The sequence below is a fragment of the Thunnus thynnus genome, chromosome 24 (assembly GCF_963924715.1).
Source record: "Thunnus thynnus chromosome 24, fThuThy2.1, whole genome shotgun sequence".
Classification (NCBI taxonomy): Eukaryota; Metazoa; Chordata; class Actinopteri; order Scombriformes; family Scombridae; genus Thunnus; species Thunnus thynnus.
Window position 1 is genome coordinate 5,174,661 of NC_089540.1, and position 25,461 is coordinate 5,200,121.

The 25,461-nt window shown below is 42.3% G+C and overlaps 1 protein-coding gene across 10 annotated transcripts in view; it reads right to left on the bottom strand.

Moving 5' to 3' along the window:
* Window positions 1-244: 244 nt before the first annotated feature.
* LOC137177166 (R3H domain-containing protein 1-like) overlaps window positions 245-25,461 on the bottom strand; it is a 48,177-nt gene continuing 22,960 nt past the window's right edge. For 6 of the 10 annotated variants that reach the window (XM_067583295.1, XM_067583300.1, XM_067583299.1 and 3 more), the window contains 22 exons: window positions 24,323-24,446; window positions 22,882-22,960; window positions 22,307-22,366; window positions 21,624-21,764; window positions 21,163-21,271; window positions 20,891-20,986; window positions 20,472-20,497; window positions 20,114-20,167; window positions 19,119-19,345; window positions 16,930-17,199; window positions 16,137-16,291; window positions 14,336-14,461; window positions 12,558-12,911; window positions 12,309-12,462; window positions 9,229-9,386; window positions 8,745-8,878; window positions 6,851-6,954; window positions 4,796-4,977; window positions 4,027-4,168; window positions 2,997-3,094; window positions 2,701-2,785; window positions 245-1,745 (listed from right to left, as the gene is read on the bottom strand). In XM_067583295.1, coding sequence (XP_067439396.1) covers window positions 1,426-1,745; window positions 2,701-2,785; window positions 2,997-3,094; window positions 4,027-4,168; window positions 4,796-4,977; window positions 6,851-6,954; window positions 8,745-8,878; window positions 9,229-9,386; window positions 12,309-12,462; window positions 12,558-12,911; window positions 14,336-14,461; window positions 16,137-16,291; window positions 16,930-17,199; window positions 19,119-19,345; window positions 20,114-20,167; window positions 20,472-20,497; window positions 20,891-20,986; window positions 21,163-21,271; window positions 21,624-21,764; window positions 22,307-22,366; window positions 22,882-22,960; window positions 24,323-24,446 — 3,198 coding nt within the window. In that variant the 3' untranslated portion in view covers window positions 245-1,425. Of the gene's footprint in view, window positions 1,746-2,700; window positions 2,786-2,996; window positions 3,095-4,026; window positions 4,169-4,795; window positions 4,978-6,850; window positions 6,955-8,744; window positions 8,879-9,228; window positions 9,387-12,308; window positions 12,463-12,557; window positions 12,912-14,335; window positions 14,462-16,136; window positions 16,292-16,929; window positions 17,200-19,118; window positions 19,346-20,113; window positions 20,168-20,471; window positions 20,498-20,890; window positions 20,987-21,162; window positions 21,272-21,623; window positions 21,765-22,306; window positions 22,367-22,881; window positions 22,961-24,322; window positions 24,447-25,461 lie in introns of those variants that run through there. The other 4 variants (XM_067583298.1, XM_067583302.1, XM_067583301.1 and 1 more) reach the window with 4 other exon arrangements.

Sequence of the window (25,461 nt, forward strand, 5' to 3'; positions counted from 1 at the left end):
GGCAAATGTGAGCAGCTAGAAATGAGGCTGCTAAGCAGAGCAAATATCTCTGTAATACCCACAAGGCAGAGATACAAACTTCATGGCAACATCTTCCAAACAGTTGCCTCATCTGTTGCTTTTTTTTCTCCTCTCTCTCTCTCTCTCCGTACACTGTGAGAACATCTCGCTCCAAGACATTTCAACAGACCTTCAACTAGATTATCCCTCATCTTTTTTGCTTGGAAAAAGTTAAGTCAACATGTGTGGTGCAAACATTTATTAGAGTCAAACAAACAAAACAAACAACAACAAAAAGAAGAAAAAAAAAAAAAAAAAAAAAAAAAAAAGGAAAGTCACACCAGACAAAACACCTCTCATGATTCACACAAACTGAAATCCAAAAAAAACGAAGCCAAGTAGAGTGACAAACTCGATTGCATTTTTCTTGTGCATATAAACATTTTAATTAAATATAAAAGAAAGTGGCCTGGCCGAGTGCAACAAACAGGTACGGGAGGGGTTAATAAAAGAAAATCCAGGCCCTGTCCAATACCAATCAAAATCTCCATCTCGTTCATCAGTTCAGTGCAAATGCAACATTCACTGTGTATAAAAGTGACTTTAAATAATTCAGGTTGTATATCTATTATTCAGTGTTTATTATTGTATGGGCTCACGTTGTACAAATGCTGCTGTGTGTGTGTGATTGGTTGGAGCTTGTTTGAAGAATGCTATACAAGAGGAAACCCGTTCTCGTGTGCCTAAACATGACAGAAATGTGTTGCTGCTCAGTGTTACGTCCGCTTCGTCGACTCGGTGCCTGGGACCAAGCTTGGACACAGCTGAAAGGAATTATTGATGAAAGTAAAAATAAAACACACTCGATTTAAATGCAATAATATTTTATAGAGCCCCGATTTTCAAATGTCTAATTTTAAAAGTGGGCACAAAAAAAACATTCTTGAACCAGAAACAAGTAGATTATGTGTAAGTTCTGCTCGATATGCCGCTGTCACACTCGTTCACCTGCTATTAAAAAAGAGCCACAGTGGAGACGCTAACATCTTAGCTGGCGGATAAATCCCAAAGCTCTCCAAACACTTTCATTTTTGAACAGCAAACTAGACTTTTAGAAAAGAAGGTGGGGCCTCCAGTTGCGCTCAGCAGCCACGGACGCATTTTTTTTTTTACAAAGAAAACCAAACTGGCTGGTGGCGTTCAGTTTTCCACCCTGCACAGACCTGTTGGCCAGAAAAAAAAAAAAGATAAAAATGAACTAAAACAAAATACAAGTGAACATTCATTCTTCAAACATTTGATACTGTTTTCGGTTTGGACAGAGTCTGGGACTTGAACCGAGACAGTCCAGACTGAGGCAGCAGAGGCAGGTGGTTGGATGTGCATTCATGTGGCGCTCCTTAAGACGCACCAAGAACTTAGCAGCTATGAGCTGGCCTTTTCTGAGTCACGCAGCTCCCCTTTGTGTCTGGTACTAGTTCGGAGTTTAAAGGTGGGGCGGGGGCCACTGTGGTGGAGCATGGTGTTCTGGGCAGTGTATCTGGAGGGGAGCATGGCAAAGATAGAGTATGATGAGGGTGGGTCTCCGCTGGGAGCGTCTCTGGCTGTGTTGCGCAACCAGGGCTGATGGTCCGACAGCCGCTGGATCAATTCGCCCCCTTTGCAGAGCTCTGCCAGGAGGTGTCGAGAGTCTGTACAGCTGATCCCCTCCGGAGGATCTGTCACTTCCAGGATCTGACTGCTCACTGCCCACAAACACAGACAACACTGTAAGCAAGCAGCAGAGCCAGTAAATAAAACAACTGTCATGGGTGAAGAGGAAAATCAGACCTGCACCATCGGGAGGCTTCAATAAACTGCTGCTATCAGCTTTCAAAGCTTTGAGGTGGAAGGATGTTGGGAGCTGTCGCGGTTTGAAACAGCATTTTAAAATCTTACTCTAATTGCATTTTTACAGTTTCTTGATTGGTTAAATTTTCAAAAATGCACGATTGTAGGTTTAAAAATAAGGCTCATCTTCTTATTTCTAGATAACGTGACATTTAAGAGGCAGCGATGCTCCACCAACACTTAATGCACAACACACTGGGCTGCTTGTGAGCCGCCTCTGTGTTGATTGTACTAGTGAGATTGTTGACAAGAGCACCTGAATAATGCAAAAAAAAAAAAAAAGAAATACTACAGCGAGTGCAAAAAAATACGACGCCATATTTGAAGTAATCAGCACATTTCTTTCGGCAGAGTACCGCGGGGGCTGCAGGTTCCACAGCCAGGTGTGAATTCTGCCCTGTCTGTAATTTATTCTGCTTACATTCACAAACAGAGGCTTTTTCCACAGCTACGGAGCGCAGTAAGCATATTTTGACACAATAAAAACGTGATGTTATTTCAGCTGATCTGCTAAATACACCGCACAGCAGCTGGATTTATCACGTGATAAATCTTAACACCAGTATCCTTTTTCTGACTGACGTTTGAACCTGATGATTAATTCAGAGCTGCGTGTTTTTCCAGAAACAGCTTACCTGAGTTCTTATACAAAACTACATGGAGAAACTGCATGATGTAAAAGAATTACATCTCGTGCTTCTCTCTTATAGAGGAGGTCAAATCTCGGTCAGTAACTCGGGATTTGCTAGAAAAGACTGCGGTTAACTCGAGGTTCACTAAACTCAAGCCTCCCTCTGGACTTCCTATTACCTGCTTCACCTACACTGAGATCTGAAGACAGAGATTTTCTGTTGGCCTTCCTCCCATGACCGCTACGCCAAACCCCCAGTGGACCCTGAGGAGAGAGAGAGGACAACAGGTTATTTGTGAAAGGCAGGGAGGGATGTTGGCTGACCTGAAATGTAATATAAGTCATAAATCCTGAAGATATCCTGATTTTATGACATTAATACACTGACTGAGAGCCATTACGTGCACTGAAAGTTACATTTATTAGTCATAAAAGTCTTGAAAAGACAATATTTCAGCTCTGATGTGTGTCTGACCTGGTGTTTGGCCACCATGTGTGCAGTGTGGATCAGCGGAGGTCTGATGGAGGGTTTGTACTGCAGAGGTTGGCCCAGTAGAGAGTAGTGTGCTTCACCTGGACGTCACAGTCAAAACACAAAGTTAGTGAGTTTTCAGATCAGTAGAGACAAAAAACTGAACATTTACTCCTGTTTTGATGGAATTATATTTGTGCCTCAATGCTGAGTGCACAATGGGACATGTTTTTTTTTACAAGTACATACATTATTTTTGCAAAAATGAATGTACTCCTGAAAACAAAAACAGATTCTGTGCTGAAGCAGGTAATTCGATTGTCTCCAGGGTTGCTTACTAGTATGGAAGCATGTAAGCAATTTATACAGTTTTTGTTACACACTTCAATTATAAAACTCTATGATACTCTGTTCGTAAGTTAGTCTTTGCCTACCTGGCTATGTAGCTAGCTAACTTCTGCCTGATAAACAGCTGGTTGAATAACTTGATTCCAGCTACAAGGCCAAAGAAATATCATCAACAATGTAGCTCCTTTAAAATAATTAACTTAAACTATGACTATACATTTAAATAAATAGATTTAAGGTATGATTTAGTTGGACAAAGTGTGCTACATTTAATTTAACAGCATGCTATCATGTAGTTGATAGTAATTAGTAAGTTAGTTAGCTAAAGGAATATTAGACTGAGCTCAGGGCTAATATGGGTGAGTTTATTTTCTTTACTAACCTACAAATGGAATTTCATACAGATTCATAAATAAAGTATGTAACCAAACATGTATAACTGTGTACATGTGCCTCATTTCTATCCTCCCAGAGCTTAGATCTCTCTTCTAAATGTACAAAATATAATTTATGTGCTTCCAAAAAAACCTTTGTGTGCTGAAACTTTCCAGTAACACGCTCAGGATCAAGGCATGAATATAATTCCACACATTTTGATTTTCCTGCCTCGTTGCCAAGTTTGTCCTCTTTTTAATATGAGTGTGCAAGTGAGTGTGAACAGCCTGGTGGCCTCTGTGTCTCTGACCTTGTCCACTGTGGCAGAAGGCTGTAGGGAGCTGCGGGTGGTGGGCCATGACAGGGATGGGCGAGATGCCTGAAGGGAGGCCCTTGACGCTGGGCGGCTGGCCTGGCGAAGGAGTGAGCGCCGGAGACGAGGGCAGGCTGCTCTACACACAACACACCGGCGGTGCGGCGAAAAACAAGTGAAGAACACAAACACTTTCATTCAAAAAAAGCAAAATCTTTGCTATTTCCTTCCTTTTTTCGAAAAAGTCAATCTCTTGTTCAAATTGTTGCTTTAATGTACCATTCCATCCACATTAGTCCCCCTAATGTACCATTACACGCTAATGCTAAGGACTATTTTCTCCTCATTCTCACGTTATGCTTGCGTTGACTTCATTTGCTACGACATTTAACCTGCCTGGAGAGCCGGGTGAGGCCGGGTTCAGCTCAAGGGGACAATCGTGTCACTCACGTCACTGTCAGACTCAGACAAGCAAACTAAATTAGCTTTCAAACTGTGAGCATCTTAACTTTCTGACACATACTGCATTGCAAGTGTAGCAAAAATTCTAATTTACTTTACAATTATTTGCCTTCGTCAAGTCAAAACCTCTGGGCCATTGAGCTAATTAGATCTATTAAAGTCAACCGCAATAAGCTTTTTAAAAGGTTACAAATTAATTTGTATCACTTTACAGCATAAAAACGCTATTTCTTTAACTACTTCCTGAATAGTGGTTTTGTGTGATTGTCTCCTCCTAATCGATGCACCCGGGCAGCGTTTGTACCTGGGTGTTGTCTGGAGGCGGAGGGAGCTCGGCAGGCCTGCGGCTGCGCTGGTGCTCGGGGCCCGGGTGTTTGTGGCTGGGCTGTTTCCGCTGGCAGGGGGAGGGGGCCCGGGGCTGCTGGCAGGGGGGCGCTGTCATTTGCAGCATCACCATGCCGCTGCCGGGGGCTGGGGGTAACAACCCTGCACACACACACACACACACACGAATAATAATAAAAAAAAAAGACAGAAACACAAGCTGAAATTGAGGCGGTTTGATACAACGTTCCGGTTGATGAGAAGCAAATCAGGTCAGGCAGACGTGATGAGACTTAATTTCATGTTGTCTAATTTTATCTAAAATGTTTACCTGTTTTTTTTCCTCACTTTATTCATCACATAAGTTCATCGTTTACGCACCAGACTGAACTATTTGAGTAAATGTGTTTTTGCCCAAAAAGCTCTTTTTCAGCACTTTTGTTCAGCTACACACCTCATCAGTGAAAACAGCGCTCTCATACTGTTAGCCGCTGAGCAATTAGGTTTTAAGTGCCTTGATTATGAGGCCACATCGGTAGTGGCAATAACAGAGTCCATTCCCTTTTCCTGCTAAAGCCTATGCGATGATCCGGGAGACGCAATTATCTAATGAGTTTGTGACGCGTGAACGTGACTGATGTGACTTTAAAAAAAACAAAACAATCAAGAGGTTGAGAAGCAACCTTCTGCTCTGTGAACTCATAAAAAAAAAAAAAAAAAAATAATTCCATCTAATTAATTTCTGTTGACATAAAGCTCACATTAGGCGGAAATCGTATCCCAAACTTTGCACAGCCCGACGCCGCTGTTGATTTATGAATGATTAGCTGGTAACAGTAGCAAGGACGGTGGATATTTGGACCTAATCTGCAGATTATTCCTGGCCCCGGCCTAGCCAATTAAAAATGTTTACTGGTGACGCTGTAGGTAAGGCCGTGGTGAGACCTTCATCTGACCTCATTACTGACGAGCTGGAAATGATGGCTCCCTCCATTGCTCTCCCATAATAATCAGACATGAATAATAAAGGTCATTAGTAAGGAGAGTGGCCCCACCTGGGCCTCTGGACGGAGATTCACTCAGCCCTCCGAAAGGCCAAAACAAAAACAGGCCATACATGGAGATTGGAGGATTTTTATATAATTAATCAATTAATCTATGCATCTCCTAATTTAACTCTATATCTACTTAGTATTTTTGATCGTGGTGACATATTTCAAAGGTAAAATGATAGATGTTCTGTATGTTTATAAGCAATATGGGCAATATGTAATATAAAATATCTTTTTTAATTATATTTATCAACCAGCAACATGATAAACATAATACAGTTAAAGACAGAGGAGAAATTGTTCCCTTATTACTCACTGGATTATAAAACCTATCCACACATTTCAAAACTATTCACTTTCCCCCCAAATTTCAACATTTCCTGCCTTCCTCTACTGTTTGTTTTGGCTTCTTGCTCTGAATAAATAATATCCAACCATGAAAGTAACCAGTGTCATTAACTGTGGGTTTTTTTTTGGTTGCTGTCAGACCTGTAAGATACACTTTTCATTGTCTCGGCTTTCACAATACAACCGCTGAAGCATAACTCACGCTGAGAAGATGCTGACATTTACATTTGCTATAAAAACCTGAGGAGTCATGACATCGGTGATTTCTTATTTCACTAGTTTCTCACGGTAGAAAAAACTAAATTTCCACTGAGTTCTTGTCATTGTGACGTCTGAGTCGACCTACTGGCTGTTTTAATCTCCGTCCGGGATCGCTTTCGCTCGTCCCGACTCTAGAGACCCGTCATCACCGCGCTGCCTTCGGTTTTTTTTTTTCATTTTGAAAATCCGGAGAGTAAATCTAATCATACACATACAAAGGCAAAGTAAACCCGGGGAAGATTATTTCATTATGAAGCCCGGGTCTTAGCTATGAAGGAATAGGTTCTGTGGTTATTGACACTGAGAGATGGGGAGGGAGGGGGGAATAAAGAGTGTATGAGCAACTCAGGCGGTGATGGCACATCTCCGGGTACCTGCATACTGCTGGCCTGGGTGCTGCTGGGAGACGCAGGGGGACGACGTCTGAGAAAACTGGAGCTGCTCCATCATCTGGGCGGGCAGGAAACTCACGGTAGAACTGTGAATGAACACACACATACACACACAGAGAGAGTTAAGTGTTTTTATAAGATAAAATCTGCAAAATGTGGCGCCGCACCTAAGAAGTTATCAAAAAAAATGTTAAGAAATCACTTCTAAACCTGCACGGTTGTAAATCTCCAGGAGCTGTGAGATCTCAACACCGCAGATGGGGTATTACGTTTGAAATTGAACTTTTTACGTCTATCTGCAAAGTAGGCGCTCTGCTCTGTAAGCAACCTGCCTGCAGGGATTGGTGTACAGCTGGTGAAAAGCAGGCTGCAGGTGGACAGTCTGTCCTCGTGGGAGCAGCCGGAGCTGTTCGAACACTGCCGCATAAATCATTTCCACGCTGACTGCCCTACTAAAGCAGCCTCATTTTACAGCTGGGACAATGAGAGAGTGACCTCTGCTTGCATGTGTGTGTATATATGTGTGTGTGTGTAATCTTTGCATTGTTCTCCTGCAGGTGATGACTGCTGCGTTCATGTCTGCTGTTTGTTATGTATACTGTACGGGTCCCAGCAGTGCTACACTCACCGGTATCCAGATTGATTGGGCCCATGGAGGTAGAAACTAATTACATGTTTTGCTTTCTGTGAACTAGTTCTATCAATCAGCTATAATGAGAGCGAGCGCGGCGCCACGGCTACTACTCCACACCAGCAGAGTAATGGAGGGAAATGACTAAAGCTCTTCCGAGAGGGCGTCGGGAGTAGACGTTCATCAGCTATGCGAGGGGGGCCCGTTCACCGAAAGCGCCGTGGTAATAACACCATTTCTTTTTTCCCCCCGCGGTGAACAAAGATGACCTTGGCTCGCAGGTGCTTTGGGGATTCACTCATCAGGCGTGTTAGGTCTATAAATAAGAGGCACCTTCAGGAGTGAGAAACAGCATCGAGTACCTGCAAATAGGTTTCTGGGACAAAGTACATCTGCAGCCCAGCTAATAATTTGATCTAAACCTGATTAAAAGGAAACTTCAGCTATTAGACGTTGTAATTATGAAAGAATGAACATAAATCAGAGGAAGTTTAACAGCAGCGTAAAAATGACTTTTCTCCTTCAGGCTTTATATTGATCATTAAACAGATCAATATAAACTTTATTATTACCAAAACATAAGCATGAAATATTACCTTTGACTCATTACTCCCATATATACATATATAAAGTATTGATGTGAGTGAAACTGCTGGCTTGGATAGCACAAGGGAACTATTTCCTATGCAATAAAACTACCTGAACGTACATTTATTTGGGGATTTTAATATAAAGTTGCTGCAAAACTATTTCAGACTTGCTGACTCGAGCGGAAGGAAAAGTGTAACAACACCCTCCTCCTCTGATCAACACAAATCATTTCTAACGTGCAGCCTCTGGTGAAACACAAGTATGTGATTCTTCAATATATGTTGTTGAAGTACACCTTTTACATTTAACATTGTTACAAATATGTGAGAATCTGGATGGATAACAAGACCCAAAAGGAACATCTGACTAGTAAATTGAAGGTTAAAATTGGATTTCTATATAGAGATAAATCATGTTTTTTTCTGCTGATATGGTGATACTGTATAAGCGCACGTATCCCTCCACCTTAAAGCCTCTTGACTCTGCATCACAAGTGAAAAATCTAGTCTATAAAAAGGTGTAAAGATCCTCTTCTATAACTATCTGCTTTCTGATGGCAGTGATTACGTCAGGTCAGTTTCCTATCTCTGTCCTTTATCATTATTTATTCTAACCAGGAACATATGTGCAGCGTCTAATCAATAAAGATCATACCTCATGGTGGTGTGCTGGTTTGGGGGGAGAAGGCTGTAGCAGGGCTGCATGCCAGCGACAGCCACTGCCCCCTGTCCTGGCTGGCAGGACACAAACACTGGCTGCTGGTACGTCTGCTGTGGCACAGAAACCTGCTATAGGGAGAAAAAAAAATGGAAGCAAATGGAAAATCAAGCCAATAAAGCTACAAAACCAGAGACTTTAGTGGAAAATTCAAGGATATTTGGACAATTAGATCATCTGTAAAGTCAAAATCAACTCTAAGCATTATAGTTTTGTATTTTACTTGATCTTAGGAATAAATAAGTCAAAAGTCAACACTGGTATTCTCCATTAATATCTAGTGTTGTTCTGATTTTTGAAGCTGTTTCTCATCAGCAACATACAGCTACTAGCAGCAAATTACAATCAACAAAATGAGCTCTTTTTTTCATTTGTAGTCTGGTAATATTTATCTATTTGACACCCCCCGTCATCAAAATACCTGATAAGACTGCATTGGAGGGTACTGGACCATCATGCCTTGCATCTGGTTGCCCATATTGCTTTGCTGGTTGCCAGTGAGAGCGAGGTTGGGTGTTGGCTGCACGCCCACTACGGTCTGGTAGCTGGACGCTGGGTTTGGCATCACGGCTTGGTGCACTGAGGCAAAATGAAAAAAGGCACAACGCTGTGACCGAATGAAAAGAGACTCCTGATGAGATAAAAGTCAGATGCAAGGACGCTGCCGTTAATGCACGGCCGAAGACGCCGCTAATAAAATAAAAAAAGCTCCGGTTATCAAGATTTTACTAATATTTCTACTGATGTAAAAAAAGGTAAAACAGTCACGATACAGAAACATTCAAGGCACATCAGAGAGAGAGAGAACAATAGAGCGAGCAGCAGATTGATAGATTGTGGAAGTCGGGGGGGGGGGGGGGACTCGGCTCTGGGAGTTGAGCTGTTACAGCTAAGCAGGTTTGAGGCACTTGGAATAAATGAGAAAGTCGATATATTTGATTTAGCCTGTGGTGGCCTGAACCTGCAACCTCAGTGGCCTTCTCTGTCTTGGAAAGAGAGAGAGAGAGAGAAAAAAAAAAACATTTCCACCACTTCCAATGAATGATTAAGTTCAGGGGGGGGGTAAACAGAAAATGGGATCACATTTCTACAGCACTTGTTAAAAACCCATTTAGAGCGCCCTGAGAAAATGGCACACAAAAAAGACGATATAAAGTCATACACGCGGGTCCGGCCATTTTCCGAATGGCCTAAAATGGCGCCGCTTATATCCTAGCCGGAGGGAGGAGGAGGGAGGAGGAGGAGGAGGAGGAGGAGGAGGAGGAGGTGGAGGGGGCACTTAAATGTCAAGGTGACAAAAAAGACATTTGAAAATACTGTCCCTTGTGACACACACACACACACACACATACACACACACACACGGTAATCCAAGTGACAAAAGGAGAGGACGTCCTTTTGTGAAGGTGTCTTTACAGTCTGCCGCCCTGGGAGAAAAGTACAACTAGACAATGAAAGTGCTCGGCGAGGGAACGGCGGGTGGAGGACTATTTTTATCCAGCCGCGTCTTCCCACCTTCACTTACAAACCAAGCATGAAATGACCGTAATATCGAAACGCACCAGATTTGATTCCATTCCAGCAGGCAGCAGAGGAGTGTGACTTCTTCAGAGGCAGATAATGACCGACTGTCTCCCCCAACTGTTACTATCCTGTTTTTGGAGGATGACAGTTTTATGCGGCTGATCCACTGCGGCTTAGGGATTAAAAAGCCATCCAGTGAGGAGAGGTTAAGACAAATTTCAAAGAAGGGGGGGAGGTTTTTTTTTTCCTTCCTCTCCTTCACATATGCACTTTCATCCTCCGTCATCGTGTCCTGCAGGTGAGGAGTGAGGGGCTGAAAAAGAGACCGGTTCACTGTGAGATTCATAGAGGCCTCTCAGACAGTGTCCCGGCCCCGCTTTCCGCCTCTCAGGCTCGATACGCTTCCCTTTTTTTGCTATCGAATCGTAAAAAAAAAAAAAAAAAAGACGCTCCTTAAACATCGCGGATATTGAATTCTACGGAATCTAAAGGCCATCTCATCTTCTCGTCTTCTATCTGATATAAATAAAATACGTGATATCTGCTCAGTTCAGGCGATGATTTACAGTTTCTTCACACAAAACAGCTGAACGTTTAGCTGCTTCGACGGATGCTCGGAGGCTGAAATGAATCTGTGCGCCTTTGTTCTTTAACTGTATGCAAGAAGAGGTTTCTCACAATTATTCATTATTCCTTGTTAAAAAAAGGTGTTTTCCATTACGCTCTAGCATCAGCTACTAGTAAAGAGGAAGGAGCTTCTTCTATATTCTGGTAAGATGCTTTCCTAGAAACACTATGACTGACACCAAAGCTCAGTGCTGGTGGTGACTGTTTGATTCAAGTGAGTGGAAACAGTGGCAGGTTTTTTTTCTGTGGACACCGACTGAGCCAACAGAGATTTTCCATTGCTGACTTATTTATTACGTGTGCAACCCAGCTGCAATATCTTTACTTTCCCATGCTTTTACATGTGTGTATGTTTTTTTAATTAATGCAAAAAAAAAAAAAAAAAACAGAAGGTAAATGAGGCACTGAAGTCATTTTTTCGGCTTCCCTGAGAAATAATTGCTGTCCTTTGCCTTTGTAGGGCAGCTTCATTTGTCCGCTGTCTGTTCCCCGGGTCCCCAGCAGGGAAGCCGCATTTGCAGCCTACAGATGACAGAATAGTGCCGCAGCCACTCACAGAGAACGTGTGTACACCAGTGTGTGTGTGCGCGTGCACGACTGTAAGAGTCACACATGTGCCAATGTTACATCCAGTTAAGGAAGTGTGTGTGCATGTGTGTGTGTGAGAGACAGAGGGAGAGCAGGAGCTAACAATCTCAACTCCTGTGGTGAGGGGGGGGGGAGAGGGAAACAGAAAACAGAATAATCAAGTGGATGACTCCTGGGGAGACATCTGAACTCATAAAAAACAAACAAACAGAGAGAAAAGGAAGGGAGAGATATTTGTCCTTCACTAGAGCTGCCGGACTGCTGCTGCCGTAGGTCCCTTGTGAAGAAACATGAACCGCGACAACAAAAATGCCATCTAAGAGCTGAAAGCGGGAAGTTAACGGAGTCCGCTGATACGGCGCCACTCTTGATACAGCAGTGAGGCTGTGCTTTGCTCTTGACGACGTGGAGTCTGAAAAATTCAAGGAAAAAATCTGTTGCTTCACATCAGACCTCATTCATTAAATCAGCCTTTGATTAGTCTTTTAGATCCACCATGCCACTGTTTCAAAGCTTTATTTGAACAAGTTGTATCTTTGCTTTATCACAGGAGACTGGAGGGGAAGTGAGGGTAACCTGCTGCTTTTTTTTGGGCATCCAGGTGTGTTTGTCATACAACACGACTTTAATTGGATTTGATGAACGGTGTAGAGAAGTGAAAAAGGCAGCGTGATGCAAATGATCCATGTGTGGAAAGTGGAATTAACATGATGTGTCTTCTGAAATGTGAAATGATCTCCTTTGTAATCACTGTGTCTGTACCTTGTTGCTGGGGCAGATTTTGGCTCTGAGGGCAGTTATAGGGCAGCGCGTTGACTGGGGACCGGTAGTGCTGCTGCTGCTGTTGCTGCTGCTGCTGCTGCTGCTGGCTGGAGCAGGGGGGGTGATGGGCTGAAGAGCAGTAACACGTAGACATCTGGAAGGAACATATAAGAGCAGCGTTTCACAGGAGAAATGGAGGGTTATTCATAAAGTTGGCCATAAATGTGACCGTTTTCATTTCAAACCTACCTGCTGGACAGGCTGTTGGATGTAGGTGTGTTGCTGGAGTAGCTGCTGGTTCAGCGTGGACCCCGGGAAAGCGGTGGGGCCCGGGGTGCTGCTGGGATAAGCGTGGTTTGGGCCCGGGGTCGGGAGCGGGACGTGCTGACCTGGCAGCACACCCGGGTGTCCTCCTGATGGCCCTGCCACCATGTAGCCGGCGAGCTGCTGCGGAGGCGCTCCCTGCAGTAGCACGGGGGAGGGGTGGTGGTGGTGGTGGTATACGGTGGGGTAGTGGCGGGCGTCCGGAGCTGAGGCGCCACCGTCGTTGGGCGGCTGCTGCGCCAGAGTCATGTGACTGAACTGGGTGTTCAGGGTGTCAGGCTGGAGAGGAGACAGAGCTTCTTAACACAATGCTGCTCTGCACATAAGACGCTCACAGTAATAATTACGTGTTAAAGTCCCCCTCTGCTAAAAAATATGTTTTTCTTCTTTTTCCTACAGTGGAATGTTTGAGCTTCACTCTGCAGGATGATGTATGTGCAGAGTTTATTTTCACACTCATGCGCTGAAAAAAGGTTTCTCTGAGCTCACTGAAAATCCAGTTGTAAGGTGCGGGTCTAGGAGCAGGATTTGTGACATCACAACTAGTTTGGAAGCCAATCCTGATCCAATATTCACCTTACAAAAGTGTGATGTGGAAACTTGAAGCCTCCAGTGCACAAACACTGAGAATTGACTTTACAGTGAAGTAGACATCTTGTGTCCAGCAGTTAAACTTCTGAAACGAAATATATTTGCATATTTATAGGATCTGGATTTTTTAACGAGGTACAAGGAGCAGAAGTCATTTTAAGGATTTTAACAAGATAATTTAACTTTTTTTTTTGTGGGGGAAAAAAACACTCAGACACAAAGTATTTTATATACATCTTAAAACATGTCTGGAGGGGATCTTTAAATATTTAACAGGAGATAAATGAAACGCAACAGCAGATGCACATAAACATACAGCACAATCAGAACCTTGCATTTGAATCTTTCAGAATATGGATCCATACGGTTTGGCCACCAGGGACAGTCAGCTGATTTCTAAGATAAGCGCTAAAACAAAAAGCGCTTGTTAAATTGACTTTGGCTTCAAGGTTTCGGAGTTGAAATCGGAACCAGGTCTGCGGAGACCAGAGTCCAAAGTGAACTATTTATCCAGATCACCATCACATGCCAGTTCGGGTCAATTCTGACATGTTGTTGGAAAAGTAGTGTTTTTAGTCATAGATTATTCAGTGCTAACATCTGGTGATGAATTAAATATTAATGGAACTTTCCACAGGCATAATTAGTCACAGAGGCATGTCTTTCACTAAAACCAGGTCAGAAATGAGGTTAACTGAATGCCCACATGATCTATATATGTGGGTAATGGCCCCTGCTGGATTTAGATACACATTTCCACCAAAGGAAAAAAAAAAAAAAGCTCACTGAATCTTTAATTGAGGGGATAATGAATCAGTTTTGAAGTTTTTAAGGTGAAATAATGCTGTGCTACTATTAAAACTAACCTTGTTAAGGCACACGTCCATTAATGTACAGTGAGGACATGAAATCAACATGTTTCTTACAACGTAAAAACAATTCGCAATTTAAAATCTTCCCAAAATTAACCCCAAACTCGCAAGCTGAGATTTTTTTTTTTCTTTTAAAAATGTCTGACAGAAAAGTCTATACATAAACTCTTAATGAGCCAGGTTTGACAGGAGATGGAGCAGAGGAAGAATAATAAAAATGGAAAAGAAGTAGTTCTGTACCACAGTGTACTGTTGGTTAGGACAGACGGGCAGGAACTGAGAAGGAGGAAGAGGAGGAGGAAGAGGATAAGAGACCGTTGGGTGGTGGACAGGCTCAGAGGACGGCTGGAGAGGAGGACAGATCGGCTGAGGAGGGAAGGGAAGAGGAGATGGACAGAAGGACAAGAGATGAGACTAGGTAGGAGATAGTAAAGTGGTGGGAGCTTCGACTGAGCGTTCGCTAAGCCCCGCCCCCCTTAGCTACTGTTGCTATAGATTTCGCTTGCAGATTTTATCAGCTGTTATAAGCTAGTTAATTAAGCTAACGTTAACTCCATGAGTTGGTCGAACACATTGACTCCAGCTTAATGTTTCCAGCTGACTGTTTTTAGAGCAAAAACCCCATAAAAGCCTCTTAAATATGCACTTGATGGCTACATTCATGATATAATGTTGAAGGACCAAAGCTTAAGCTACATATCTCACGCAAAAAGTCAGGATCTATCAAATATAAAGCATGATGAAGAAAAATATAAGCTGTTTGACACGCAACACAGAGGTTATATTTATCTTTAATGTGCGTATTCTCAAACAGTATGTTTCATTTTTAATGTTAGAAGAGGAAAATGCTTTTAGAAGGAGGACTAACCAATGTGTTTGGTAAATGTAAGGCTATCTCAGGTAACACCGGCTGTGGTTGCTAAAGTGTAAACTTCCCTAAATCCAATAGAGAGCAGGACAGAGCCCCATTACGTTAGCCTTAACTCCGACATCATCCAGGACCAGCTTCCACACAGCAGAGAAATACTACACAGTGGATGTGCTATCGTGGAAGAAGCTGAAAACTATTATAGTGTAATATGCTCTCTGGCCTCAGAAGTAATGCTGGGTTAGTTTACTACTATACAGTCCCTCCAGGATTTCATGGAGGTTTTTGTGATTATTGTGGCCAAACATGCTTGTTTTTGCAGTGGCTTTTCTCAAAAATTGCAATACAATTTACAATGTTTTATGTGTGGTTAAAATTGTGGGAACTGGGAAAAATTCCAACCAAAGGAAAATAATGTGATTTAAAAACAAAAAAAAACTACTACCAATGAAGTCATATGCATACTGCATTTCACAGAAACAACTATATTTCAATGCTAATATTTAAATTGAATTTCTGAACATGAGAACAATGGGCTCAGAGTTATATAAAAAAGAAAACACTGTACTTGAGTTCCATTTATAAGCCTTTCTTAAATAAACCTTCACCTCAACATTAGCACAGTCATTAACTCCATTAAAATAAATACATTAACACAAAAATGTAGTTTCATTTGCAAAGTGCCCATTTTTAGGTTTGAGGTAGATTGAGATCATAAAAATGGCAATTCCCTGGAGGCACTGACTATAGGCAGTAAGCTAGTTAGCTGGACATGCTAACGTTTGCAGCATACGCACTATTTAATCCATTCTTTACATTTGTGCTTGTGTTTTGGATTTTGGAACGACGGCGCCCTCTAAACTCTTTAAATGCAGATGATCTGTTTTACTGCAGCATCATGCACACCACTTCAACATGTGGAGAAATCCAAAGCTTGACAGACCTGCCATGTCTGGATGATTGTTAAGCTATGATTGGACATCGCTGTTTGGGGGAGGGGTTTAGCGAACAGTCAGTTTGAATAGCTTAGTGAAGCTCCTGCCATCCTTCTATCAGCTCCCATTTCAACACTAGAGGTTAGTAAGGTTTGAAAAAGTTAGCTGCACATGAATTCAATTTGAATGAGGAAAAAGTCAGACTCCTGTTAAAAAAAAAGTAGTCCCTCCCACTGACCTGGGAGTGGAGATGATTGGTTGGCTGCTGCTGGCCTGCGGCAGGGATTGGCTGCTGTGCGGTTTTCCCCTGATGTGGACTCCTGCCAGCAGTGGGGGCGACGCTGGCCGGGTTATAAACTACAGCGCTGCCATCGGGATGGATGAAAGGCTTGCCTGTAAAATTAAATTCATATGAGAACCAAAAAAAAAAAAACACCGAGATGTGAACCCGTTCACACACAAATCAATTCAGCATCTTACAAAGGGAACACACTCGAATTATGCGCCTGGTGACAGTGAAGGACACACCCAAACATGGAACATGAGAGGAGAGTCAACAGGAATTAACATCCTTGGCAGCGTTCGGAGTTCAGTTTGCAGCCCAAAAGTGCACAACTGTGTCTGTTAAGCCCGTGATGAATATTTACAGATTTCTCCCATCTGTTCAGTGAATTTTGATCAGCGTGCTTTGTTCAGACTACTAATTTGACAGACAAACCGAATGAAGCCCATGCCAGTCTGTAATTTCTGTCACCAAGTCATGAATATTCATTAGTAGGGCAGCAAATTACAAGAGAGGAACATGTATTTTGGGAAATTTTACTTTGATTTAATACTGCGGATTTAGATTAGGTCAGCGCCCTTGAGGAAGAAATTGTGCTTTTTTTTTTTTTAAAGTTGGTGATTTTTGATTTAGTGGAACATATATTCACAAGTATATCCATAATTTAGATTCCATGATCTCTATCCCCTCAAAAATTGGCAAACCTAGTGTTAGATACTTGACATGAGGGAGGTATTGTATCACCAACCTGTGTGTGGGTTGACCAGAACGCTGCCAGGTGGTATCCCTGAGGCTTCCAGCGACAGCACGTAATAGTTTGTTGCGTCTGTAGCTGGCGGTGGCTGTGAGGGGATGTTCTTGATCATCTCCGGGTGTCCCGAGCCTCTTGTTTCGGCAGCCGGGTGGATTAAGGGTGCGTTGGGGATGTTGGAGCGGGAAGAGGCTGAAACCGGGAGAGGCAGCTGGGGACGGGATAGCGAGCTGGACGAAGAACCGACGCTACTGCACGATTCGGAACCTGAGGATTAGAAAGCAAAAGAAGAAGCGGTTAAACATTGATCGTCTACTTCCTACACGTCCCAGAATTACTCTGACAGGAGGAGTATTAACTTGTTGCTTTTAGCTGGTTGGTTCTTCACATGGGTTAAGAGGAGTTGATGGTGATAATGAAGAAGGGGAGAAAATTCATGCCTCTCGCTAATAACGCTGCATCTCTTGAGGCTGCGCTGCATTCTGATCTCTTGAGGGGAACTGTTGACAGAGAAATTGGTATCTCTGCGCCGCCTGTGATCGATTTCTCCCCGTATAATTACAGAACGTTGATTAAAATAGTGAAGAGGCCTTCCTAAAAGAAGCCATTGGTTTTTTTGGGGGGAGGAGGGACTGGCATCATGATCTAGTGTTTATTCACAAGAACACAGATTTCTTTTTCCTCCTTTTTTTGAATTCAGGTTGCTTATCGTGATTCAGACAGCGCTGGGAGGAGTATTCAGTAGAAGTATTCTTACTTAAGTAAACATACAGCAAAATGTACAAAATGTAATAGTGCTTATTATGGAGCGGAGGGATTCATTATGAGTCATTATTATCATTTGCTATAGGGATTGAATATATAGGCAGTGGACTGGCAGGAAATGGAAATACATGAGTGCTTCAAAAAATGACAAGATGGCTTTATGACTTTGACTAAGAACTGAATGATTATGTTGAAATTATATTAAAAAAAAAAAAAAGCCTGGAAATAATAGACTTCAATTTCAGGTGATTGAGATGAATTCCGCCTCTATTATATATAAGCTGCTATTTTCAGTCAGAGGTGGTGTGCAGCCTGTTGCAAAGGAAGGTTATTGGAGGGCTGGAGAGCAAGGGCGAACGCATGAGAACACGGCAGCGAGGTGTCTCCTTAACTTATACTCTGAGAATACCGAGCGAGGGCAGCGTGGCACCTCGTTAACAACTTTAAAAAAAAAAAAAAAAAACTGCTCTGGCAAAAAAGCTCGCTGCTGCTGCTGCTGCTACCTAGGAGAAAAAAAAATAAGAAAAAAATGGTGGCAGGGAACAAAGAGGAGAACAGAAGCCAACTGAGGATTTCTAACACAGATAAAGACAAAAGCCCACCGTGAAGAACACGTCTCATCTGATCTCAGCCAATCCAGTTACAAATGTATCTAATTGTGAAGTAAGCACCTGCAGTTTGGGAGCAGCTCTAATTTCATCTCGGAGACGTGTGTGTGTGGCACTTCCCGGCGCTTAGACTTATACATTATGCAGGAACTCCTCACCGCTAGATTTTACACTACTGCTGCTACCACACTTTTTAAGCGTGCCTCCTCAACCACCGTGTTGCTGTACGGTAATTAGTTTTGACAGCTGTCCGGCTACAGGGCGGCAACACAGACTCTTTTTTTTTTTTGACCACAGCAGGATAACAAACACTTGTTCTAATAAGACCTCAGGTGCTGTGAAATGCCAGAGGACTTTGCTTGAAGCTCAATATGCAAAATGCTTATTTTTATTCCCGTTTACTCAGAGTAGCATCTAATTAGTGAAAGTTTCCTCGTCTGCGCTGCGGCGGAGGGATTTCCTCTCTCTTGTCTTGAGTGACAATGAATGAAGTTCACCTGCGCATTTAGGACAATGTAATCTGCTTCATTTTAAAGCCGTCAATCACAGAGAAACAGCTGAATCTGATAAAACGTAATGTGGTTTCTGCTCGGAAAAACAGTTCATTAAAAATTTGTAGATAGCAGAATATTGACTGCTACACTTGTAAAGTGCAAGTAGATGCAGTTTTTTGTTTTCCAGATTGCTTCAGTAAGCTGTTTTGGAGCAGTGAATGTGATATTGTCTCTAGCATCTGAGTAAATTAGTGTCTAAATGTGCGCTAGGTGTTCGGTACAGCTGTAATGTCTCTCTGTCCCTGTGGTCTCTTCTTGCCTGTTTTGGAAAGCCTCCCTGTGCTCTTGCTGCTGGCTGTGCTGTCCCCTCGGACGAGGCCGGGGGAGATGCCGCTGAAGCTGCTGGCCTTGGTGATGGCGGGCCTCGGGGCGAGCCGGTTGGAGCTGTCCGAGCTGTCAGTGCTGCTCCACGGTCGAGGCTCGCCGTGCCGCGGCTCCGTCTCGGAGCTGCTCTGCCGGCTGGCGCCTGACCTGCCGGCCCTCAACCTGCTCGGGGGGAAGAGAGTCTCCTGTTAGGCTTCGCTGTCAGTCACTGTACGTCTTAAGCTTATGTAATACATTTGAATCTATTTATTAGACTTGAGCTCTGCCGCATGAGCACAGTATCTGCAAGTTATAAAGGCAATTTTTCATTAATTAAATAAAAATGACACCACTCTTGCAACAAAATTACACATGAAAAAGTGTGTGTGTGGGGGAAACCTGCATAAAACTGTTAAAAAAAATATATGTATCTGATATTTAGGCCTTTACTCAATTTGTCACTTGTTAAAAATTGGCCTGTAACACTAAATTCAGCAAGTTAATGTTCATAAATTCTTAAAACTTGATCAATGCAGACAAAAGTCGAAGCATTCCGCTTAGACTTCTTTCAGCTGTTGTAGATTTATCCTCAGCGAGACTGCATCTTCTCCCACGAAACATTACCATCATGTATTCTTCTCAACTTGATCAAAAACAGATGACATTTTTTTTAAAAAAACAAAAAAAACCCAACAGATTCATGTTTTATCTGGCAAGCTTTGGTCCAAAAAAAGGCCAGTCTACATGAGGAAGCCTGTGCAGAAAATCCTATTTAATAGGAGCTTTCTCGAGCAGCAAAAACAAATCCTCAGATCAGCACTCCTGTTCCTGTGCGAGCCGATTAAGACAGACGGCGATTCAAAGGCTTTTTTTTTTTTTTTTGCCTGCGGTTCAGCTTCTGAAAAAAAAAAAAAAAAAGCTGGATGATGTGTGTGACGGGGGTGGACCCACCTGAACATTTGCCGCCTCTGTTGGGTGCTCATGCATGCGTCTTCATCCTGAGCACTGAAGGGAGAAGAGGAGGTATTACGAGAGCGGGCGCTGACGAAAAATATAGATTTTAAAAACATGACGGAGCTGACTCTAATTGTTGCTCTGACAGCCAAACCGTAAAAGTGACTGATTTAAAGTAGCAGCTATCTGAAGTGCTGTAGTTACGTTTTTTAAAGGATGAAATCAGCTCTACTTTGGCCAATTAAGTGACGATTTATCATTGGCATTAGATAAAGCTTTTTAGGACTAAATTATTACTCGGTGAGAGGTGAAGCAAAGTCAGTGGTCATGTGATTAATGTCGTTTTATTACTTACCTCCTATCCAGTATGAAGTGTTCTCCCTGTCAGTGAAAAGGAGAAATACAGTCAGTTTCAGGGGAATTCAAAGTAAACACATGACAGCTATGTTTCATTTCCCTATGTAATAAAAAAATCCTCTTGGTGTCCTTGTGAATTTGACTCCAGATTACTATCAATTTGTCAGTAAATATCTTAATAAATTTGATGGTATTCCTGCTTGTAAGTCTAGTAATAAATCTGACTTCTCCACAAAGATCTTTATAGACTCCCATCTATAAATTCATAAATCCAGCAGTGGTAATTGGTAGCAAAAAAAAAAAAAAAAAAAATCTACTGAATTTGCACATGAATAGAAATAACACAAAGATTTGTGCAACATGCCCCCCCCCACCCCCCCCACCCTCCCCCACCCCGCCTACACAAACAGCTCTCACATCATGTGCAAATATCCTTTCTCTGGCTCGCTGGTACTCCTCCTCCCTCTCCTCCATCGATTTGCTCCTCCTGTCAGCTTTCAAACGCATTCGGATCTGGCAAGGACATACCACACACACACACACATACACATACAGAGACACACACACACTCTTCTTTAGCAGCTATGTCAGGGACGCCAGATTGTCCCACTCTTACCAACATGTCAAAAATGAAAGTGACAGCTTGGTGGGGAGAGGGAAAAAAAAAAAAAAAAAAAAAAAACACCTACCGTGCTGTCTTCACGATCAAAGCTGGAGTTGTCTCGTTTGAGAATGTAGCGTTTCTGAAAATCGTCCGCCCTGTCATCCTTGATGTGCTCTGAGAATTTCTGATCGGGTCTGTCGGTTGGGGAATTTACAAGAGTTTTTAGTGGCAGCTTAATTTCAGCCAGATGCTGACAGCAACATATGCTAACCGCTAACCAGGGCAGGAAACCAACTGATCTGTCGATTGATTGTAACAGTTTACGGTTGCAGACGATTCACCAGCTACTACCACCAATTAACTAGCAAAGTAATAGTATTGTATAATCTATTGAGAGATCCTGCACTCATGCACTGTCTATCTGTCTGATAATACTGTAGTTTTTATTCTAAGTTTGGAATTTAAAGAATGATTTCACTCAAATAAGGAGAGTAAACGTCACTGCGTGAAGAACAGGAAACGTCAAAATACCAAAGAGAGGCTCACATTCTAGTGTTGGTGGTTTTGTTGATCACCACTGACTTTCCGCTGGGGTCCACATTGTGGTCCATGCCAAAGTAGGCTGCTACTCGGTGTAACAGCATCCTGTGGTAGGACGTCATGGGCGGGAACTTTCTCTTTTGGCTTCTGGAGAGAGAGACACAGACACGCGTTTCAATCTTGACGTTGTTTTATAGTGATATGCTAGAGGAGTAAACAAGACCTATGAGTTTACTGGAGGGGAACTTTACAGTAGGTCCTCAACAAGTCTGGACAAATATCACTTCATTTGTCATAGCAGTCTGGACTTCCCCTCCCAAAAACGCTGAATAGAGAATTTGAAGACCAGCGCCAATGGAAAGTTCAGATACTCCTTTTGAAAATTATGCAATGCATCCCAGCAGGGCTGCAGACTCTACAGAACAGAAACAACTGGGACCATGAACAGCTGTTTGTCTTAATTGTGTGACATCAAGCACAGCCCATCTGAAAGTATAAAGATCCTTCTGTGCTGGTGTGCAAGAGAGCTCCGTTATCTCGAAGACAACTTTGGAGGAATATTTGAATTTGATGGATAGGTTTGTAGGTTTTCCTTTACACTGTAGCAGCTGGGTTGACTAATTAAGCTATCCTCCTCTGGTTTAATGTAGAGCAGGTGCTTAATAATACTTTAAATAAAAATATCTTACTCGTTATTGCTGATGAAGTCCAAGATGTCCTGTTCCAACTTCAGCAGCATGATTCGATCCCTAAAAACATGAAACACACAAGATTGTTATTGAGACGACTGAAGCACTTTGAAATCGGGTTCATGATCAATAATGTTTTCAATCTTCAAATCATGTGATCAATCATCAATGTTCAAATAGTAATCACAACAACTCTAAAGGCCTGATCACACCAGGAAGAATCAATGCATGTGTCTCTGGTTCTATAAGCTATTCACAGGGCTGGTTGGTGAACTACTGTAGCTAGTGTGCTAATGCTAAAACGCTAGCAAGCAGGGAACTAGCAACTCTATTACTTTTATTCAGTACAGTTTATTCTATCTGTTAAATAGAAGTTGATGGTGTGACACTAATAAAGTACGATAGCTTCCTCTGTTTTGGACTCTCTAACTTCTGTTTTCTCAAAAGTCAAGACGGCTTGCTAACGGTCAACGGTGTGAATTCCTGTTCACCAAAAGTTAAGCTCAACATCCGCCATCAGGCTGAATAGATTGTTGTAGTGCAGCAGTCAAAAAGGTGTGTGAGGTGAGGTATACCTGGGGTTGCCCTTCAGTGTGTTGACCAGGAACTCATGGAGATCTATGCCAGTTGAATCTGTGTAGTCTTGACTGGAATCTAACCAAGAGAGACATAAGTATTGTTTAAGAAAATTTATCTCAAAAGCTTACCTGCATGCAATTTCTCAGTATAATTTTCTTTATATGGATAACAAGGAACTTGAAATGTTCCGCCTCGTTAACTCCCCGAATTAATGATACAGTTAATGAAACCATTTGTGGATACTGATATGCAAATGAATCAGCTTGTCATTCAACTATTTGTGAAGGAAAATGGAAAAGTCACATCTGAACAGAGAAACTTCAGCGAGGGTCACGTCATTGAGGACAGGGCTGTTTGGAGGTTGTTATTTGTGTGGCAAATATGAAAGAAATCTGGCAGTTTGCAACAGCAGCAGAAAACACTGCCAGCTGAAACATTTAAGAAATTTTAAAAATGGTCTTATAATGAAGTTGACACCAAAAAAAAAAAAAAAAACATGTTCTCAAGCACCAAACAAAAGGATAGGACCCATCAGCGGGAGTCTGGGGACACCGGAGCTCGTTCCCTTCGGTGAGTGTCTGGTTTCTATAATTGGACCTTGCCTCATCAGTCGTGTTGCTCCACAGAGGGAAGTAGACACCTTTATACGCCTGTGGGAATCTGTATAATTGCTTCACACCTTGAGCTTGTCGCAATTAACTGAATCACGCCAATTATCGGCCCATAATGAGATATCATTTAAAATTGAGAAGTGCTTTTGGACAAACTGGAGGGCACAGAGCTTTGGAAAAAAAAAAAAAAAAAAAAGTTTAGGATTGGATGTTCCTCGTGACATGGTAAGGGATATAATTATTAGAAGGCTGTAATTTGGCTGAGTGACATGAATTGTGTGATAAGTATCATTAAGGCATTTGGCTTCATTTCAATGATGCCTTCAGTGTCACCAATACCCACTGTCACTAAAATGATATTAGAAGCATGCAATCTGTTTTTTTTTTCTACAGGTGCACACGTTCTCCTGCCACGTTTTTTTTTTTTTAATAGAAATTCCAATTTTCAGATGGGAAAAAGCACATGCATCTTTCAAGCCACTTTTTTTTGGGGGGGTGGGGGGGGTAAGCAATGTTTATAAATGAGGTCTCAGGTGTTTATGATGTAAAGAAAGCTGAGGTGCTAATGGAAATATTTCAGCTCCTGTGACCGCGATGGCAAATCTGGTCTTTGTAAAGGTTTCTAACCTTAAATCTTACAAAAATTAACTATAAATACTTAAAAATGCACTTAAACAAGGCTGTCAATGTCATGCACAAATGTGTTCAAATGCTTCATAAAAATAGAAGGTGATATCCCCAAAACAGAAAACAAACAAACAAAAAAAAACCTATATAGAGCGTGTGACACGAGTACTTCACTGTGGGTTTAATTGCATTTTCTCACCTCTAGAAAGCATTTTTCTCTGCGTTTTCTCAGGTTTGTCCACCTTGTCGCTGCTGTCCTCTTTCTCAGCCTGGTCCTGTGTGGCTCGTTCTTCCTTTTCAAAGGGCTGCAGAAGGAATCCATCCTGTTCAGGGAGCGCAAAAAAAAAAAAAAAAAAAAATGAATGAAGGATTGATGGATAAAAGAGGTATGCATTTTAAATCCTTCTGGCTGATGTCGCCGAAAAATGGAAGGGTGTGTGTGTGTGTGTGTGTGTGCCGTTTTGGGAGACTAGTAACCACACATGAGTCAAGTGCGATAGAGCTTAATGTCAGCATTTTATAGGGAGCGTCGGATTCTAAATGTGACCTAGGTCTGTTCTGAGTGATGAACAGACGTGAGGCATTAATTTAGATAGGAGGCATTAAATATGAGGCTTTTAATTCTCTATGATCTTGCCTGAGGTTCTAGGTTAATTAGAGAAAAGCATGGGCAAAAGAGGCCACTGTAAGACACTTAATAAACTCTCCTGGTTTATCATCCAAACCTGTTTCCTTGCCGGTAATAACACGCCTGCATCCATGAATTCCAAAGCACTGTGGCAATTAATCTGCTTGATTAGCTTGTTTTTTTATTAAACCAGCTGAATAATACATGAATTCCAGCCCCGAAATTAAACAACACAGCATATTTCATTCCTTAAAAAGTCAACAGAATGGAGTTAGTGGTAATCCTTCTCAAAATATATATATATATATATATATATAAAAAAAAAATTGACCATGCTTTAATCTGGCTGGAAGACTGGTGTGGATGTTTTGTGAGATGTATTAAAAATGGCCTTGGTTTACCCCGGTCGTGCTCTTCCTTACCACACACACACACACACACACACACACACACACACACACATAGACTCACACACTTGACTCAGAGCAATATCTGATTTGCTTTTCAGGCAATTCTACAAAGGCTGAAAAGGAAAGCTGAATAGAGGAGAGGGGTTGCCAGTGCACCATAAGTGGATTAAACACAACTCTGGAAAGCTAACATCAGAGAGTCTGTGAGCGAGTGTGTGTGTGTGTGTGTGTGTGAGAGAGAGAGAAATGAATGAATGAACGAGTGAGAGAAGGGTGACCTAGTGGCGGGAGAGCAGCTCA